This window comes from Molossus molossus, unplaced genomic scaffold (genome assembly GCF_014108415.1).
Source record: "Molossus molossus isolate mMolMol1 unplaced genomic scaffold, mMolMol1.p scaffold_m16_p_13, whole genome shotgun sequence".
Lineage (NCBI taxonomy): Eukaryota > Metazoa > Chordata > Mammalia > Chiroptera > Molossidae > Molossus > Molossus molossus.
Window position 1 is genome coordinate 93,494,022 of NW_023425348.1, and position 20,980 is coordinate 93,515,001.

The window sequence follows — 20,980 nt, forward strand, 5'->3', positions numbered from 1 at the left end:
GCAGAGCCAGCAGCTGTGTGTACGTTCGTTACACGCAGCTGAATGACTAATGACAATTGGATTAGTGCAGGGGTTTCTCCAATGGAATCTGAAAGCTTTTCAGAGTTAAGGTAGACTATAGTCATCTAAGGAAATTGAGGCTGGTGTTTTGCAGTTTCTGGATGATGGAATGATTGCTATATTCTGTGAGCTTCACAACTGTATATTAGTGACACATGTATTAAACTCATCACTGTTCTAACTTAGTTCAGTGATTGTATGCAGTGTATTGAAGGATTGTTGTTTTACACTATTTAAAAAATATATGTTTTTATTGATTTTTTTTTTTTATGGAGAGGAGGAGGAGAGAGAGAGAGACATCGATTGGCTGCCTCCTGCACATCCCCTACTGGGGATCAAGCCTGCAACCTGGACATGTGCCCTGATGGGAATCAAACCAGGACCTTTCAGTCTATGGGAAGACGCACAATCCACTGAGCCACACTGGCCGGGCGATGCCTCTGATGTTTAAATAATTTAATATAAATTTGAACTAACAGAATGTCTAAAATAGACCCATAAGTAGAAGTTCAGAAACTAAAATGCTATTAGTTGGGTCAAGGTTCCCACAGAGGAACTGTGGATTGGCTAGAAGCAAGAGGAGAACCAAGAGGGGCTGCTACCCTGAGAACCAAGGAAAGACAGGCTTCCAGAAGAAGGGACAGAACGGTGGGCAGGGCAGCTGCCCGTGTGCCAGGTGACTGTTGGCGTTTGCATTGTGGAGCACATGGCCCTGGATGCTTTGAGGAAGATAGCTCTTTCCGGGAGTTTCCTGGAAAGGGAGCAGCAGAGGGAGAAAGTGGGAGCTGCAGGCAGATGTGGGGTCAGGAGAAGGGGGCATTTACTTCTACCCCAGATGGAAGAAATAATGGTGTGTTCATATGTTGGTGAGAACAGTGCAGTTCAGAGGGAAATGACGGTGAGCAACGGAGATGGAGTAAAGCGTGCTTCGCTGGAGTAGGTGGGTGGGGATGGGGTCAAGAGGACACGTGAGCTGTGGCTTGAGGAGCAAGGCTGGCTCCCGTGTAGGGAGGTCATCTTTTTCATTCTGCACCCATTTTCCCACAGGTGACTTGGAAGTATGATATAGTTAAAAAAGGTGCATGTGGGGCCTAGGTCTCGGTGCAGTCGGGCTGGGTTCTCTTCTGATTGCTTTTGCGTTCTCAGTACTAAGGGAGGAAGCAGGGTCAGAGTGTGTGGGGGATAGAAGCATAGGCCTTGCCCTAGGATGGGGTGGAGGGGGGTGTCTTTGGGTGTTTTTGAGGCTTGTTTAATGTTAAAAAGGGAGGGAGGGGCGGAGCGCTTAGCCCAGCCTGTCCGGAACCAGAACTTTGAGCCTTCTTTATAGTGCCTAGGCCCCACATGTGTGCCTTTTTAGCTAGATCATACTTCTAAGTCACCTGTGAGAAAGTGGCTGCAGAATTTAAAATTCTGTGTCAGAATTTAGAGAATGTACCCTACACATTTGGTTTACAGCTGGGGATGAAGTCTGCTTCCTTTTACCAGTGCTTTATTTGCCAGGAACTTTTCAAATTGGGGCAGGTGAGACATTCCCCCCAAGCCCCATAGCAACATTTCAGCAGTTCTAGAAAGTAGAAAATTAGGAATAAAAACAGCTAGCATTCATTTATTCCAGGCCTCTCTTCTCAGTATTTTGTACATATAATCTTCCCTTGTGGGATAAGGACTATGTTAATATTAGTCTTGGAAACTGAGGCCCAGAGAGAAGTAACTTGCCTCAGGTCATACAGCTTGTAAGTGGTGGAGACAGGGTCCTAACCTCAACGGTATGACTCCAGAAGCCACACCCGTAATCACTGGATAATCCTGTCCTCAGCATAATGGTGACTTTATAGTATAGCATCTATATGCCAACCTGTTTCTTAAAGTGAGGAAGACTTTAATATGATTGAGCCAGAAGCCTCCAGAAGAGGCTATTTGAGAATGTGATCTTTATGCCCATACACCTACCAGTTCTATTGCTTTTCAGTTTTTCCCCTCCCTGCAAAGGTTCATTTATTGATTTTATTTTAGAGAGAGGAAGGGAGAGATAGAAACATTGATGTGAGAGAGAAACATCAATCAGCTGCCTCCTGCACGTCCCCTACTGGGGATTGAGCTTGCAACCCAGGCATGTGCCCTGACCAGAAATCGACCTCTCAGTCCTTGGGATGACACTCAATCCCCTGAGCCACACTGGCTGAGCGACAGCTCCTTTTTTATATACAGCTTCCCACCTGGCTCACTCAGGGTGATGTCCTGTTCTCTACTTCAGTATATTATAATATTTATTCTCTTAAGATGTAATGTAGACTGAACATTGGAGAAGCTCCAAAAACAACTTTTAGTACTATTTGCTACCCATGTGAAATTAGAAGTGGCCAGCCCAGGAACCTAAATGTGTCTTGAGTAGTTACAAGGTGCTGTGTGCAGGGCACGCAGAGTTCCCCATGGTTGTCCTAAGAGTTGTGCTGCTTTTCATGCCAGAGTAACTGCTGATGGCTGCAGCCCAAGTCTTTTACCTGCCACATCTTGCCTTACCTGAGCAGGCCAGTGCCCGCAGCATGACCCACCTTGGCTCCTGAGTCCTAGGTGTATTCTTATTTTGATGGAGAGAATGTATTTTTATTAAACCTGGGTTTAAGAACAATTATTTTAGACATAGAAAATTCACTTTAATCTAGAGGTTAGACAGAATAGATTGAAACAGTTTTCTAATTCTCAGAAGATAATTTTTTTTTCCACAAAATTTTAGGAATCCCTTCTGATTTGTGTGTTACTTTATGTAATTAAACTGTTAATATAGATGATGATATAAGTATCCTATTCTTCTAGGTATCCAAATATATCTTGTGAGTTGCTCACTTCTGATGTCTCCCAGATGAATGATAGACTGGGAGAAGATGAATCCTTGCTAATGAAATTATATAGCTTCCTCCTAAATGATTCCCCCTTGAACCCACTACTTGCCAGTTTCTTCAGCAAGGTGCTAAGTATTCTTATCAGCAGAAAACCAGAACAGGTAAATATTGTTTTCCAAAAGGTAAGTATTAGGGCTGATCGTCCCTCTGAGATGATCCCCAGTAATTTTGTTGCTTCAGTGTTCTGAGTGTGCCTTAAGTTCAACTTCTGTAAAAGAATATATTTTAAACATTAAACATTCTAGATGTTCGCTGGCTTAACACTGATTTACACTTTAATGAATATATTCTAACTTGACATTCTTTTCTGAGTGCTTCATATGTCAGTTTGTTAGTAGACAGTGGTTTTCTCTTTTGACAGGTAGCTAGAAGCATGAGAATGCCATCCTCTGTGAAGATGGTATAACGGTGCATACTGAGTGGTGGAATGTGTGGGTGGAGTCTTAGTGTAGTGATTGTGGTAAAGTAATAGTTGTTTATTTTTTCCTTTCCTTTAGTGATGATTACAAATGAAGCTTGTATCAAAAAGCTTTTCTATAAATGTAATTGGTGATTGGTTTATGCAAATGGTGATTGTTTATTTTGATCTACTCAAAAACTTTAGCTTGAGACATCTGGGTATGGACGGTCATGTACCTGTTTTGCTCTGCAGTAGTGCCTGACAGATTTGTGCCTTACTGTAATGGCAGGACCCCTCCCCACTTAGTTTGCTTTTTAAAAATTCAGATGTCCTTGGGAAATTTATTTTTCAAGTATTGGTTATATGTGTAATGGTTCTAAAAGTTTGGTCCCTGGACCAGCAGCATGAGTACCACCTGAGAATTTGTTATTAATGCAAGTTCTTGAGCCTCACTCCAGACCTACTGACTCGGACACTGGAGGTGGGGCTCAACAAGCTGCGATTTTAACAAATCTTCCAGATGACTGATGCATGCTGAAATTTGAGAAGCACTGCTCGTCGGTATTGGTGTGAAAAGGTTCTGCTGACCAGAGATTATCATCCACTTAGGGAAACAGGCAACCAGGGAGCATTGAGCCTCAGATGCCCAAGTACAAACTAACAGGCCTGCCAGAGTGCAGTGAGCAAGGGTGTGATGACGGGTACAGGTGGTCAAACCAGTCAGGCTGGCATTCTTCATAGGGGAAAGCAGGCTCCAGGACCCATATCAGCACACGTGGAGCGACTGGAACTATTTTAGGCCCAGTGTGTCTATCCTGTGAAGTTGATACATGATTTATTTTAGAGACAAGGTCATTCTTTCATGTCTTAGCTGATCAGAGGGTTACCTTCCTAAATGTATTGGAATTGAAGTTCTTTTTTCTTAGACAATCATCCCCAAATCATGAGTACTCTGATACAGATTGTCTTTCTCTCTTCTGCCTTCCCATGAGAAATAACAGAACTGCTGACTCACAGGAACGTGCAGGTCACCCCACAGCCTAGGTTACCAGTCAGTTCCAGATGGTTGTAGCGACTATTGACCCAGGTCCTGGTTTTCAGTGTCATGGGTGAGAATGCACTTGGAGCTTTCTAAGTATTTATATTGGTTTTCAAGGTCAGACGTAGTAACTGTAAAGATGGTGGTATGTGCCCACTAGATGCTGAGAAAGGGGCCCAGTCACACTGCTGCTTAGTGAGTGTCTTAGTTCAGGACTCCTTGAATGAAAGTGAGCGCCTTCTATACAGCCCTCGGGCTTTTAGCTACAAGAAAAGGTCAAGCCTGCACCTCTATCATTTTGAGAATTATTAATGTAAATAAAAGTTTCCTCTCGCATGATGTATTAGTGTATATGCAGCTGCAAGTAATGAAAAAAATTCAGACTCAGTCTGGCTTAACCAATACAGACATTTACTAGTGGATTAGGAAGTCTAGTTGTAGGACACCTTCAGTGTTGGATGATTTAGCACCTCAACAGTGTCATCCTCTGTACGGGACAGCTTGCTGTCCTGGCTGTGCCTCGGGCTCCAGATCCAGTACTTTTTCCTTCGCTCTCCTCAACTGCGCTTTTAATAACTATTGTGTGACTCCGTTGTGAGTGGATTAATTATGTATAACTTCTTGAAGGTTTATTACAACATTTAACGTCATTATCTGGAGAAGCCACATGTGATTGTCCATCCTGCACTTATTACACCTGGTTCTGTGTGTGAAGCAAGTTTAGTTGGCTGTTAGACTCTTTCATGTGGGATAATGGCAGGATTGTGGCTTCTGGGATGTACAGATACAAGTTTAAATTTCAAGACAGCCTCTGTTTAGTTTTCTAGCAAGATACTTAACTGGCCTGAGCCTCGGTTTCTGTATCTGCAACATTGAGTTAAGCAGCCCCAGCATATAGGCTTTTGAGTGACTGCAGTGAGCCTGCGTTAGAGCCGCTGCCACGCTAGCCTGCTGCCTCTGGGACTCATGACTAGATGACTCGTGCACACAGACAGGAGTCAGAGCAGGACAGGACAGAGCAGTCTCCCTTTTCTTCCTGCACAGAAGAGACCCAGGTGGGCAGGGTGGTACCTTTATTTCCGTTGTCATGGTCTCCATATAACTGTCAGCCTCTGCTGTACTCACTCTCCTTGGTGAGTCTGATCAGGCGAAATGCTAAAATAAAATCCACATGTGATGTTTTTATAATAGGTGAGTTGGTCACTCTGACTGATAGAGAAATCTCTACATTTTGATTTTTTTTTTCTCTTACTGGCTAGAGTGTAATTAGGATTTTGATATGTATTCCACACTTTAGTGCACAGTCTAATGGACTTGTTTTATGTTTATAAACTGAAATGGTATATTCTCTTGCTCTTTATTAAGTTTTTCATCCTCATTCTTTGAGGATTAATAATGAAAGTGAACAGAAATAAAAGATTTTATTATGGTGTATTTTGTATTAGGGAATGTGTGATAATTTGGGAGGTTGTTTCCCCCCCGCCCGCCCTAGGGGTTTTTGAATAGCATAACAATTAGCAGGCTTCCCAACTCGACATCTTATTATGAATTCAGCATTCACCATTCCTCCACTCAAAGTGGTGTGATTTTGGAGGGGGCAGGGCTGACAGCATTCTGAAGATTATAGCTCCCAGGTTATATACATGTCTTTCAGTTTTGATTTGTTCTCCTCTAGATTGTGGATTTCTTAAAGAAGAAACGTGATTTTGTAGACCTTATTATAAAGCACATAGGAACTTCAGCTATCATGGATTTGTTGCTCAGGCTCCTGACGTGCATCGAGCCTCCACAGCCCAGGCAAGATGTGCTGAATGTGAGTAGATTGTGACTGTCCTGGACCGGGGTGGGAAGAGGTGCGTGAGCCCACGGGCTGCTCTCTGCTGGGGGGGGGGGGGGGGACGATTCCAGGGGATTGGTATGAGAAGGTTTTCTGGGAAATGGGGCTGGGGTGTTCTGAGATAGGAAGAGATTCAGATTTTGCAGGATTAAGGTTTCAGATATGCACCCCCCCCCCCCCGCCAGATTCTCAGGATGTTTCCTTGTGGGGGTTCAGTTCTCTCTGCTGGCTTGTTTGTCAGTGGGGTGGGAAGGTAGAAAGGGCTGAGGATTTGTCTCAAAGCTGGCCAGATGGGGAAGGCAGAAGTATGACTGTTGTGAGCTATATCTCATCTGAGATGCTTTGAGGCCTCTTTCTAGAGAAGATGGTCACACTACAGGGTTATCTCTAAAAGTTGAAAAGGAGAGCTGTCTGTATTTCCAGGGAATGAGGCTTCAGAAGTAACTTTCTTCTCCAGGGGACCTAGGAGCACGGGGTAAGAAGGAGAATGGAGCTTATTTCCTAAAGGGCACATATTTATAATTTTGGTGAGATGGTTATTTTAGGACACGTGTGCTGCTTGAGTGGGATTTGAGTGGGAAGAGGGAGGTGTGAGGAATGTGAAGGTGAGGTTTCTCAGAGGTTCTTGTCTTGCCTCCTGTCCTTGTCTTCTGTCCCTCCCTCTCGTTCTCATCACTGCCTTCTCTGGAACCATTCCCTGGTTCATTCCAGCTTTCATACTCAACTTTGAATCTTAGAACTTACTGATTTCTCAGGAAATGAGTTTCATTGGAAGTGTTGGTTTTAATTAAAGAAGGAGAGACGGGAGTGTCTTTCAGGTGGTGCCCCAGGAAAGGGGGTGCTCCGCTGAGATGGGCAGGAGTGCAGGGCGTGTGTTGGCCTGAGGAGGAGGATTGGGGATGGGGTCAGAACTTCACCTCTAGGACCAGGCAGGGTTCTACCGGGAATTGTGAGCATCGTGAGGAAGCCAGCTGGCAGACCTAGGGAATGTCCTGGGAGCTGCCTGTGCAAGGGCCCTGAACCAGGACACTGGTTCCTTTTAGGTATGTTTTTGTGGATGTGAAAGAGGTTGAGGATTCCAGGGAAGACTGTTGAGAACAAGGGGGAAGGTCGCCTTTAGATTTGAATTATTACAGGGGGAATTTTCGGTATGGTTTTTTTAAAAGAAGGAATTAGATGCACCTGTGGAGATAGGCGTTACTAAAGGCATGGATTGGGGGAAGGGTAGCTAAAAGCTCCTAAATGACACTTTATTTGGGGCCTTCTGTGGGGGATCAGTCTAAAAGTAGGCTTGGAATATAGGTGCTTGTTACTAGCTGTGAAGGCACTAGGGTAGGAGACTGACGAGTGATAGTCAAGACCCTCCCCCCCTTCCCCTTTGTACAGGTGTTACTTACCATTCTGTTTTAGGACTTTCCCAGACATCACCTGAGAGCTTGTTAGAAATCCAGAAGCTTAGGTCTCCCCGCTGCCCTACTGAGTCAGTTCTGCATTGAACATGACCCTGGGAGGGTGGTTCATTTGCATGTCATAAAACAGATTTTAAACTCTGAAGTTGGACCTTTGCCTTTGTGGCACCCACCCTAATAGCTATTGTTTATATTTTCCTTAAGGAGCTGGAGACAGTTTTAGGGTTTTTCTTTATGCCTTTAGCGAATTAGGTTTGATTTCTTGCCACCCAGTTCTTCCCCCCATCACCTTTGGGGAGGGGGGTGTCCTTTCTAGGTAGTGAGCATCTAGTTTATTATAGTGTTTCTGTTCCTTGTGGAACCATATTACACCAGCTGAGTTGTCATTTATTCTTCCTTATTTTCATCCCTTCATGTTTTCATTCACAGCAGTGTTTCATGTATGGGTGAAGAAGAGACTGTCCCAGTCGATGAGAATAGGTCTTTGCTAACGTGTGACAGGGCAGATGAACTCTGCTTCTGTAGTGCTGCCCCCGCCCCCAACGTTGCCTGTGGTGGTGGTGGTTTTGGAATCTAAAAGTTCATAATGTGTTTTGACCCAGAGGCTTAATACTAAATAATTTGTTTTCTTAATCTTTCTGAAGCTCTCTCAAAGTGAATACTCTTTTATAGAAAATGTATGAATTCTACCCCCAATTCCCAATAACCAAAGTTCAAACCCTTTTAGCGCTCAGTGTCTGAAAAGTATCCCATGGCTAGGAAGCTGATGTATAGAGTTTTCGTGATGTGGGTGTTGTAAGTTGGGGAGTAGTTGATGCTGTTGGCTACTGTTAAAATTATATATTCACTGGCCTTTTCCTTGGGGGACTTTTAATTTCCTGTAGTGTTCAAAGTCCAGAGAAACCTGTAACATTCTACTTAAAATGTGATGGATATTTCCAAGTATGTTAATCTTCATTGGGGCTTGAACAAGAGCCACTCATTGCTATGATCACTTCTACAATGTGTTTTACAGTGGTTAAATGAGGAGAAAATTATCCAGAGGCTTGTGGAAATAGTTCATCCATCGCAAGAAGAAGATGTAAGTTCTTTTGTATGACTATAAACTGACTTAAAAAAAAAAAACAATATTTATTTGGACACAGCATAATTGCATGAAATATGAAATAGAGGACAGGTAGAACAGTTATAATCTGGCACTCTTAAAGCTGACAATTTTTTAAACACTAAAGGCTTTTAAAAGACTGTGTTTACTATGTTTTGCTGATACTCAGAAAGTTTCCAGAAGTGTGAAAGGCAGCAAGCTCTGGTTGTAGCAGTCTCCTTTCTAGAGCTCGGATTTCATGCTAATTGTTTGCCTTTGTTACAAAGCTCCTCTGTCCTTACTGTCTTTTTTTAAAATACCCATCTTTAGCCCAAATGAGATGGCCACATCTGCATTTGTCAGGGCCTTGGTCACTGTTGACGTCTTTGAATCCCTGGAGTGACCAGGTCTCAGTGCTTGTCCTTCCTGGCTCGAGCTTTCATGCTCTGGCAGGTTTGGCTTTCTCCTTGGTGCTGAAGATGGACTTGGCATCAGGATTGGCACTGCTTTGCAGTTTGCAGAGTGAGCTCTGTTGGGGGATGCCTGTCAGGATGGGGATGCCAGGACAGCCCATGTGGCTCTGTCGAGGAGGCAGTCACTGTGCTTCTCTGCTGCTGCTCTTCTTTTTTTTTAATCCTCACCTGAGGATATTTTTCTATTTATCTTCAGATAAAGTGGGAGGGAGGGAGGGAGGGAGAAAGAAACATGTCGACTGGTTGCCTCCCACATGACCCAACCAGGGCCCGGAACAACCGCAAGCAGAGTACGCAGAGTACGTGCCTTTGGCCAGACTCAAACCCGCAACTCATTGGTCCGCAAGCTGACACTGAGCCAAATCAGCCATGGCTGCTACTCCTCTTCTTACCACCTTTAGTGGCGGGCTGAGCCATGTGGAAGTGTCAGCAGTCAGCCATTTCTACCTACAGACATGACATTTCCATGCTGTTCGACCTAATATCTATGAAGAAGTTGATTTAAAGAAGATGTAGGATACATCACAAGACACAGGGGGCCCTCCTTGTGCTCTCTAGGTTGCTGGTTAGACAGGAGCGTGCAAAAGAGGAGATGCGTTGCCAGAGGGTATTTCCTCACCAAGGCTAATTTTCTGTTAAGATGGGTTTAGCCCCTCCTCTTCCACTTCTGACCATTAAAAAACTCAGTACCTGGAGTATATCCTAAAAAGAAAAAAAAAAGAAAAGAGCTAGCTATTAACAGGATTGTTGATTCTCTGTCAGTCCTCTTGGGACAGTATAGTATTGTTACTGTCAACATTGAGGACACGTTCCAATGTGTCAGGTGCCCGAGTGTGAGAACCCTGCTTAGAAGGAGCATCGGGTCTGGGTGGGAGGTTGTCCGGCTCCTGTGGCCGGGAGGTGGGTGGTGCCATGCAATGGGTGTGTGGAAGGTGATGGCGGGAGCACAGCCTGCCCATTCGCAGGAGCAGTGACCCTTGGACCAGGCTTGCTCATCACTAGGTTCAGGTTCTTGAGCAGAAGAACTTGATGACTCAATAGGATGTTATACCTGTCTGCAGGGTCCAGGCAAAATTGATAAAGGAGAAGCCCAGCTCTGCAACAGACTTGTTTTTTTTTTTTTTTTTTTTTTTTTTTGGTGAAGGACCCATGTGTTTGGGCACCAGCACCTTCCCTACTTGACTTGCAAGAAAGTTAATTTCGTGCTTTGTACAGTCCTGTTGATATTTCTGCATTAGATGATAGATTACATGCTAAAATTGAACTGACGAATTTATATTTATTAAGGAAATGTTAGGCTCCTGACTCCAATCAGTGGATTTTGATATCCTGGTGCATAGTCATCTGTGCTGGAATAGCACAGTTCTCCTTGTACTGCAGGTGATGCTCAGTGTTTGGGTGCTGAGATGGTAGCGTTTTCCTGTAAGGTAAATACATTGAACACTTGGGGAAGGTGTGATATTTACTATCCATTGATATATTCCAGGAAGGTGTATTACCCTTTTTTTTTTAATACCATAGAAATGTGTGCGTCTTTCTATGCTGATAAAAGTGTATGTTTTAGAGAGATGTTTTTTCCAGGTATTCAGTTGTAGAAGCTTTACCTTGCCAACACTTTTATCACCTCTTTTATCACACATTACTGTTTTTATCACGAATAGTAATATGTACTGTGCAGTATTGTTAGGTAATGCTCATTAGCTTGGCAAAATAAAATTCTCATCCTTTTTACATGCTCTTTGAGCTTGACTTTTTACTTATTGCAGCTTATGGCCAGTGTTAATTTTTCATGTCTTACGCAGTTTTCTGCCTAACTTTTTATTATAAATTTTACTTTTGACTTGTTTTACAGTTAAAATTGTATTTTTTTCTTTAGCGACATTCAAATGCATCACAGTCACTTTGTGAAATTGTTCGCCTGAGCAGAGACCAGATGTTACAAATTCAGAACAGTCCAGAACCAGATCCTCTGCTTGCCACTCTAGAAAAGTACGTTTAAAACTCTATTTTGTCCTTTCCTCTTGATGCAGTTTGATGTATTGCCATTATGAGCTCGGTTAAGTGTTCCTTCCGTATGTGGGAATCACATCGCTGGAAAATAATACCCTTGGGTGGGTGAGAAGGTAGGAAAATTGCTTGTCTGATCCCAGCCATTCATGATGCCCATTAGAGACCTACAGGGCAAGGATGTAAATAATGGACATTTATATGTAGACTCTGAACTTTTCATATAGTTTAAACTAGAATTCTATAAAGCCATTGTAAGGTGTAGCAGCCACATTGTAACTGTACTCACAGCCTCCACAAGTCTTTGGTGGAGAATCTCTTATGTATGAACTAATGTGACCTATTTTAGTGAACAGTTTTATTAGAAGCCCTTCTTAGGGTTTACTCTCCTTTTATAGTGGACTAAGGGCAACCTTATCTGACCTACTTTGAAGGGGTGCATGTCATGTATGTTTCATTTCTTTGTACTGCTTCTGCCCTTATTTTTAGATAATTCCTAAATGAATAACCATGTCATGTGTAGGTTTCGAAAGACAACTTGGGGATGGTGTGCCATTTGAAATTTGCGAGTGGCAAGTCTGCATGTACTAGTTTTTTTAGATTCACACATTTTCAGAAAGAGTCTTTATCATCAAATATGAGCATACATTTGACCTGCATCCATACAAGCTAAAAGTATTTTAATAAAGAAAAACCTGGTGTTTTCCCATTTAGACGATTGATTGGAAAGTTAGCATTATTAAGTGCGAATGGCTGTGTCGTTTCAATTTACTGCTACTCTTGCAGTTCCTTTCAGTGACTGTCAGTCCTGTTTTAGTCCTGTATAGTGAGGCCCGTTGGCACCTTTTGGCTTAACTCCTTGGAAGGCCCTTTTATTAAAATAAACATTTGTAAGTATTATTTACTTGGCAGTGTGACACAAGCAAGGACCAAATTAGAGACAAGGTATCTTGTTTTAAACTCTGCCTTCTGGAAGTAAAGTTGTATTTCCTTGTGTTATAGTACTGGGAGGCATTGACTAGTTCTCTCTAATAGCCAAACTTCAGAGGCTATCAGCTTCTGAGTACAATGTGTTTTTACCTGCCCCATTTCAATAATTCTTGGCATTTGCACTGCTTTTATAACATATACAACATTTCACGTTCAGATACTAATAATTATAGTAGTATTAGGTTGAATCATGTAAAATTGCTATTTGAGTAGATTAAAAAAGATTGAATAGCAGTGATTTCATATGGTTCATGGCAGTGCTGTCCAAGAGAAACATAGTAAAAGCCACATATAATTTAAAATTTTATATTAGTCATGTTAAAGTAAAAAATAGGTGTTTATTTTAATACATTTAATAGATACAAAACAATAATTCAACATATGCTGATTTTAAAAAACTATTAAAGAGATACAGTTGTTCCTCCACATCCGCAGTTTCACCCATGGATCTAAAATATTAGGCAGGGGGGAGTTGTGACGTTGCTGACGTGTCCTGTGTACTGAACATGTATAGACTTGTTTTCCTTGTCATTATTCCCTAAACAATATAGTGAAACAACTATTTACATAGCATTCACATTGTATTATGTATTATAAATAACCTAGAGGTGTAAAGTATACAGGAGGATGTATGTAGGTTATATGCAAATACTTTACACAGTTTTATATAAGGGACTTGAGTATCCTTGGGTTTTGGTATCCATAGGATCCTAGAACCCTTGGATACTGAGGGATGACTACATTCTATAGTCTTTTCTTTGTACAAAGTTTTGGAAATCCATTGTGTGTTTTACATTTAAGACAGGTTAATTTAGACTAGTTAACGTTTTGAGTGTTCAGTGGCCAAATATGGTGAATGGCTCCAGTCTTGGACCTCACAGGTTTATCCTGAATGTCAGACTGATCACTAGTAATCACTGAGTTCTTCAACGCCACTGCTGTCCTCTGTTCACACAGCTGTGTTTGAACCAAATTAGGGGGTCTAGCCACTGGATTCTCTGTGTATACTAGCTGCTGCATTTCAGGGTGTGTCTTTAGTCCTGGATCAGGCAATTCTCATTTGATGCAGATTGGTACATGCTCAGTATTGATATCATTAAATACTAGTTGGAGTTGGGTTCTTCAAATATATGGACCTGATGAGTCAGGCCCTACGATGTAACTGAGTTATACCTTCCCTGCACTTAACAGTGGGGAGACTTATTCTGCTTCCCACACTCTTGTAGAGAATGAGAACCAACCCCTTTAAATATCAGACATGCTCCCCCATTATAATAACCTTAGTCCCTTGGTTTACGATTTCTTCTGTATTTGGTGATATTTGTATGTTTAGATAAGACTCAGAATATGGCTCAGCTACTGTGTTACATCTTAACCATCAAATGTTTGCGGGTTAGTGTATTGTTTTTTTCCATTAATAGAATGCTCTCTTGGATAGAGTAAACTTCGAATGATGCAAGCCATGAAATAGTGAGGGCCTCTTTGTTAGCTACTCCTTTCCAGCGCAGTGTTGATGAAAGTGTGACAGTGCTCCCTGAGAAGTAAGAATGAGGATGACACTTGAACGAGAAAGTGGACATCTATAGTCGGATGCCATGTCACTACCCTCTTCCTGGGCTACTTGAAGAATACACATATTTATTGTAAAAAAAAAAAAAGAAGAAGAAGAAGAAGGCAGTCTGTCTTCCAGAGCACAATCCCAGGCCTAGTATCTATCTAGTAGACTGCCATGCCGAGGGACTGTTATAGTGCTATTTTGGGTAGAGGTCTCACAAGTAATTTTACTGCAGGTCTGGGAGTTCCCGAAAGCTGCTTCGTACAAGGGGATCCTCTGAAGTTAGTTTAGATACCAGTTTTATTTGCTTCCCCCAAGTGGAAAGAGATTCTCTCCTTGCTGCCCTAGCCTGGCAAGGGACCTGGTGTTAGGATACACAGTGAGCACAGCTGTGCCTTGGGGTGACTAGTGAGCAGCAGGGGCAGCCCAGCCGAGTGTTACATTGTCAGGGAGGTTCCTTTTCTTAATTCACATGGATTCTGAAATTTACTGAGATCCTAAGAAACAGAGGTTTCCTTGAGAAGTCCATATATATTTTCCCAGCAGGTACCCTTGGGATTTACATTAACTGTGACCTTGCCTGTGTGTGGCGAGCTGTCATAGGAAGAACCTGCAGACAATACTTTTTGGGCAGTAGTTCAGTCAGACCCATTTTATTGTGTTTTAATTTATCAAATTTTAATTGTAGAGTAAAAGGCAACGATTGTTCTCTTTTACCTGTTTTAGATTTTTGTTAATTATACATTAATATCTTTGTGGGAAAACACTTATGGGTTCTAATTAGCCTTTTTGAAAAATTCCCTTTTTTTGTGGGGGTGAAGGGTTCTAAGTCTTATGACCCCACCCCCCAGCCACTACCACCACTACTACTGCCCTGGTCTGAATGGGAGGTGAAGTCCAGTCTTGAAATATTTGTTTGCTTTCAACAAGCTTGGCAAAGGGAAGAAGGTCTCAGGTGATTTTGCTGAGGGGAGGACGGGAGAAATAGACGTATGGGAGAGTTATACTTACAATAGGCAGGATCACGTGCCCACTGGAGTAAATGTGTGGAAGAGAGAACTGTGTTAAGTGGAGCAACGTGCACCAGCGGCCCTCAGTGCTCGTTCAGTGTCTGACTCCCTGGTACTGGGCCGTGCTCTTGGGAGTCATTGCTGGTGGTGATGTTGCACCTGACTGTTGACTTGTTTCCCTAGGCAAGAAATTATAGAGCAGCTTCTATCAAATATTTTCCACAAGGATAAGAATGAATCGGCCATAGTCAGTGCAATCCAGATACTGCTGACTTTACTTGAGACGCGACGACCAACGTAAGCTTTTCCTTGTTCTTACAGAAGGAGCCATTTTGTTTTGCTTTTAGATTTTTTATAAGCTAAGAGTTGAGTTGTTATAAACTGTAATATCATTCCCTTGAATTTCAGGTGCTAAATCTTTTTCTGCTTTATAAACTACATATAAGTCTTACATGAATGCAATACCTAGGAATGCAGTTGAAAAATACAGTTAGGTGAATACTACTTACTGGCAATATTTGGATTCTGGTGATTTGGGTTATTGTAGTGCTTATGAAAATGTTGCGATAGTAAGTGCTATGTAATAAAAACCCTGTTTAGCCCTGGCTGCTGTGGCTCAGTGGTTAGAATGTTGGCCTGAGCACGAAAGGGGTCTCGGGTTCGATTCCCAGCAAGGACATGTACCTGGGTTGCAGGTTCAATCCCCAGCCCCAGTTGAGGTGCATTTGGGAGGCAACCAAACAGTGTGTATCTTACATTGATGTTTCTCTTTCTCCCCTACCCCTCTAAAAATCAATGGAAAAAATAAACTCAGTAGATTAACTGGGGGGGGGGGGGAGGCCATGTTTAAGAGCTCAAACACAAAAGAAGCTTATTTTTTGCTTATGAAAATAGGTGTGCTGGTTGGTGGGCAGATCTCCAAATGGTGATTGGTGGAGAGGGGGGGGCACGCTCTGCCTTGTGATTCTTTCCTCAGCCGCTAACTTGAGGCTGCAGGTTGTTTTGGGGGGTTTCACAGGTGAGGGTTCTGCATCCTTTTGGCTATGACAGTTCCCCAGACTTGACTGTCAGGTATTTTGCAGAATACCCCTCGATTGGGATTTGTCTTACACTTTTCCCATGATCATTGGTCTTTGAAAGGGAGACCACACAGATAAAATGCCATTTTCACTACATCATATGGAGGATAGCTACTGTCAACACAACTGTCTTTGATTATCTGGTTGAGGAAGTGTGTGTTGGCCTTCTCTGTCAAGCTCTTTCCTACTCTCTTTCCCACTGTCCTCTTTGGAAGGAAGTCACAAAGTACAGTCTGCACGTAAAGAGTGAGAAGTTTCATTCTTCCTCCTTGAGAAAGTATCTACATGAACTGTTTGGGTATTTGTCTCTTCTGACCCTTTATTTACATTACATTACATTAGTATGGACTTGCAGATATTTGTACTTTGGGTTATGATACAATATTGCTTTATTTTATTATGGAAACTGTTCCAGCTTTGGCTCCTATTTCCCTCTGACACCCATCCCTGGGGTAGGTTTTTGAGTGCTTCCTTACTCTCTGCACTACATGATGTTCAGACTCTTTTTGTATATATTGTTTTCCTTTATTGATTTTAGAGAGAGAGGAAGGGAGAGGGAGAGAGATAGAAACATTGATGAGAGAGAACATCTATTGGCCGCCTCCTGCATGCCCCCACTGGTGATTGGGCTTAAACCTGGGCATGTGCCCTGACCGGGAATTGAACCAGTGACCTCTTGGTGCATGGGTCAATGTTCAGCCACTGAGCCACACTGGCTGGGCAGTCTTCTTCTATATTTCTTGCCCTCCTCATAGAACCAGCTACTTTTCTCAGGAGCCCTGCTTTCATTTATTGGAGAACAGTATTAGGAACCAAGATCTGGGTACTCGTGCTTATTTCTAATGACAAGTCATTACTTCTAGCCCCTTGAAGCTCAAAAAACAACTGTCTTGCCCTGGCCAGTTTGGCTTAGTGGTTACAGCATTGGCCTGTGGTCCAGAGAGATCTGGGTTCAGTTTCCGCTAACTGCATGTACCTCAGTTGTAGTTTGTCCCCGGCCCTGCTTGGGGTCATGCGGGAGGCAGCCACTAGATGTGTCCCATTCATGTAGATGTTTCTCTCTCTCTCTTCCTCTCTTTCCCTCCCACTCTATCTGAACAAAAATATCCAGTGAGGATAAAAAAAAAAGAGCAACTGTCTTTTTGGTTTATCTCTTCACACTTCAGTATAAGTAACTTCTAATGCCCCACACTGATTCTTTCCTCATCTACGTCTGTATGTGAAAGTACCCAGTTCCTCCGTCTTCATGAAAAACTGTGATGTGCACTAGTTTACACCTTCTCCTTATTTCTTGAGTTTTATTAAAAGAATCTGGACTTGATTCCATTTTTGTCAATATCTGATGTATTTTAATTAATCATTCTTAACATTTAACTTGCACAGTCATTAATTTTCACATCCCTGTTTCATTTATCATCATACCTACCGATATTTCCTTATCTTTTTTTTTTTTTTAATCCTCACCCGAGGACATTTTTTGTTCAGATAGAGCGGGAGGGAGAGAGAGGAAGAGAGAGAGAGAGAAACATCGATGTGAAGGGACACATCGAGTGGCTGCCACCCGCACGACCAACCAGGGCCGGGGACAAACTGCAACTGAGGTACGTGCCCTTAGCGGGAACCGAACCCGGGTCTCTGTACCGCAGGCTGACGCTCTAACCGCTGAGCCAAACCGGCCAGGGCTATTTCCTTATCTTAAGTTCTTCATTCTAACTTATTTTCTTTAATTTCCCTGAGGAACAGAGCACATATCAACAATAGTATTTTATGGTCACTATCCTGCCGGTTTTCAGTACTTAGCTTTACAAATGAGATGCATGGCAATCTGATTTACCTTGTAGTTGACCCATTTCTCCAATCCATATCCTTTTAAGATTTACCCTTTATTCTTGGGATTTGGAAATCTCATCAAGATAAGGCTAAACTCTGAGTCCTTTTTTAAAAAAAATATAATCTTTTATGTTTGAGGATAAATTCCTTCTGGTCAGAAATTTCCTTCTATTTCTGTTGTATCCTCTCTGTTTGCTCTAAATTGTGCAGTTATGTCGTTTCTCTTTTCCATATACAAAACGGTATCATTTTTCTCAGGTTTATTCCTTTTTCAAGTCACAGTACCACTTCATGTGCTTTTAAACCATTTTAAGAGATGGTACAATGACCTTGCAGCATGAGTAGCGAGCTAACCATCCTATATCACTTGATTAATACCTTAAGTTTTGGTTACATTATTTAAAATATGATTTACTAGGGAAAACATAACCAAAATCATAGATACAATCCACAGACCTGACGCAGAGCTGCCTAAGTGCCCTTCCATTATCACCCACCAGTGAGTAACGGACTGGGAATGGAGACGTAGAACGTGGAAGCAGGGCTGGCAGGCTGTGTTCACTGCTTTGCTAGAAAAAAGATGGCGTGATTCAAAGCTAATCCAGAAACTTGGTCAAAGTTTCCAGTGCCCACAGCAGACCTTTCCTGTCCTCGTCGCTGTGCCCTCTGGTAGGCTGCATGGATCCAGCAGTGAATGAGAACAGACTCAAATCTCTCAGCGCACCTTGCAGAGACACTTACGTATATATCTCCGCACATTATCACGCTCCAGGGAACAGTTAGAAAACCGACAAGTAAATGAGCATTGGACATAGACTAGAAAGAATAACATGACAAATATTAAAGGGCACACACGTGGGAAAAACATTTCTGATTCTGAAACACTTAGCGCACATTTCCCCTTAAGGCCTCAAGCCTCCTGCTCGTCCACTTTAGATCTGTCTCAGGATGGAGAACGCTGTTTTTGTTTTGTTTTTCTCTCTCCCACTCTCTCTGAAAATTAAAGAAAAATATCCTCGGGTGAGGATTTAAAATATCATATAAAATATGTATTCATACTATAATGAGTTTAAACTAAAAATAATAAAAAATATTTCTGGAATATCACCAAATATTTGGAAATGAATCAACACACTTATAAATAACCCCAAGTGTCAAAGAGAAAATGACAAGAAAAATGAGAAAATATTTTGAACTAATTGAACAATGGAAACATTTTTTTAAATTTATGGAATGTAGTATAAAAGCAGCACAGGGAAGATTTATAACATTAATTGTTTATATTAGAAAGGAAAAACGTCTCGTGTCGATGATCTAAGTCCCACATTAAGAAACTAGTAAAAGGAGAGCAATTAAACTCAATACAAGCAAGAAAACAAGAAATAATAAAATTAAGAGCAGAAATCAAAGAGATTGAGAAGAGAAAAGCAATACAGGAAAATCAATGAAACTAAAAACTTTTTAAAAAAAGATTATTAAAATTAAGTCTCTAGCCAAATTTACTAAAAAAACATAGAAAAGATACAAATTAAAAATAACAGGACTGAAAGGAGGACGACATACCCACCTTCCCTACAGATATTACAGGGATAGTGAGAGTACGGTACTTCAAACAGCTCATTGTCAGATTCAGCAGATGAAATGGACACATTTCTTAAAAGAATAAAACTACCAAAGCTCACTCAAAAAGAAATTGATAACAGTAACAGTCTTCTATCTTTTGAAGAAATTCAGTTCATATTTAAAAGCTTCTAACAAAGAAAACTCTTGGCCCAGTATCGCGTCATTGGTGAATTCTACCGAAGATGGAAGGGCTCGCCCAGAATACTTTCCAGTTCATTTTATGAGACTAGCATTACTTTAAACTAGACAAAAATATTACAGGAATGAAAACTACATAAGATTCCACGAGAGCTTAGGTGCATAGTTCCTCAAGAAAATACTAGCAAATTAAGTCTGACAGTATATTCTACTGGTAATATATCATGACTAAGTATGGTTTACCTTGAGAATGCGAGGCTCCTTCATCTTTAAAAGTCAGTCAGTGAGATGGTCAAAGTCCAGACACTGGCAGCCAAATGCTGGTGAGATTGTGGAGCAGCTGAACTCGCATTCACTGCTGTTGGCAACACAAAACAGTAAAACCACTTTGGAAGACAGTTTGGTAGTTTCTTTTTTTAAAATATGTTTTTATTGATTTTTAGATAGAAAGGGAGAGGGATAGAAACATTGATCGGCTTCCTCCTGCATGCCCCCTATTGTGAATTGAGTCTGCAACCCTGTCATGTGCCCTGACCGGGAATCAAACTGGGACCTCTCAGTGCATGGGAGGACACTCAGTCCATTGAGCCACACCAGCTGGGCTATAGCTGACATGCTTAATGGTCAAAAAAAATCAAGGACATAGCAAGCATATTTGCCATCACTGATCCTATTCAACCTTATGATGGAGGTCCTAGCTAGTGCATTAGGCAGGAAAGAAAGAAAAGCCATCCAGATTAGAAAGTAAGATGTAACTGAATTTGCTTACAGGCATCAGAATTATCTTCTTAGAAAACCCTAAAGAATACATTGAAAACTAGAACAAACAAGTAAATTGAGCAGGACTGTAGGTTTTAAGGTCAGCACTCAAAAACGAGTTGCATTTTTTTTTTATACTAGTAGCAAACAGAACTTGGAATTTTCAAAAAAGTACTATTTACTTTATTTAATAAGGAATTTTTTTTTTCTTTACTGATTTTACAGAGAGAGGAAGGGAGAGGGGGAGAGAGATAGAAACATCAATGAGAGAGAACATCGATTGGCCACCTCCTGCATGTCCCCCACTGGGGATTTGGCCCACAACCTGGGTATGTCCCTGACCGGGAATCAAACTGGCAACCTCTTGGTGAATGGGTCAACGCTCAACCACTGAGCCACACTGGCCAGGCAAGTACCATTTACTTTAAAAGTACTAAACCATTTTTGCCCTGGCCAGTTTAGCTCAGTGGTTAAAGCATCGGCCTTCGGACCAAAGAATTGGGGGTTCAGTTCTGGTCAAGGGCACATACATTGGTTGCGGTTTGGTCCCAGCCCTGGTCGGGGTCATGCAGGAGGCAATCATTTCTCTCTATCCTTCCCTCCTACTCTATCTGAAGATAAATAGAAAAATATCCACAGGTGAGGATTAAAAAAAAAGTACTTAATCATTTTCGATTTCTTTGGATAAATACCAAGGAGCACAGTTACTGGATTGCACAGAAGAAAGGAAATACTCCTATGTAAATCTAACAAAATGTGAGCAAGGTTTACTGCTGAAACCTACTGC

The 20,980-nt window shown here is 41.8% G+C and overlaps 1 protein-coding gene across 45 annotated transcripts in view; it reads left to right on the forward strand.

The window, feature by feature from the left end:
• PPP6R3 (protein phosphatase 6 regulatory subunit 3) overlaps positions 1-20,980 on the forward strand; it is a 138,379-nt gene that overhangs the window by 67,736 nt on the left and 49,663 nt on the right. For 32 of the 45 annotated variants that reach the window (XM_036257636.1, XM_036257635.1, XM_036257633.1 and 29 more), the window contains 5 exons: positions 2,875-3,082; positions 6,075-6,212; positions 8,661-8,726; positions 11,079-11,191; positions 14,948-15,061. In XM_036257636.1, coding sequence (XP_036113529.1) covers positions 2,875-3,082; positions 6,075-6,212; positions 8,661-8,726; positions 11,079-11,191; positions 14,948-15,061 — 639 coding nt within the window. Of the gene's footprint in view, positions 1-2,874; positions 3,083-6,074; positions 6,213-8,529; positions 8,727-11,078; positions 11,192-14,947; positions 15,062-20,980 lie in introns of all 45 variants that reach the window. The other 13 variants (XM_036257663.1, XM_036257672.1, XM_036257676.1 and 10 more) reach the window with 2 other exon arrangements.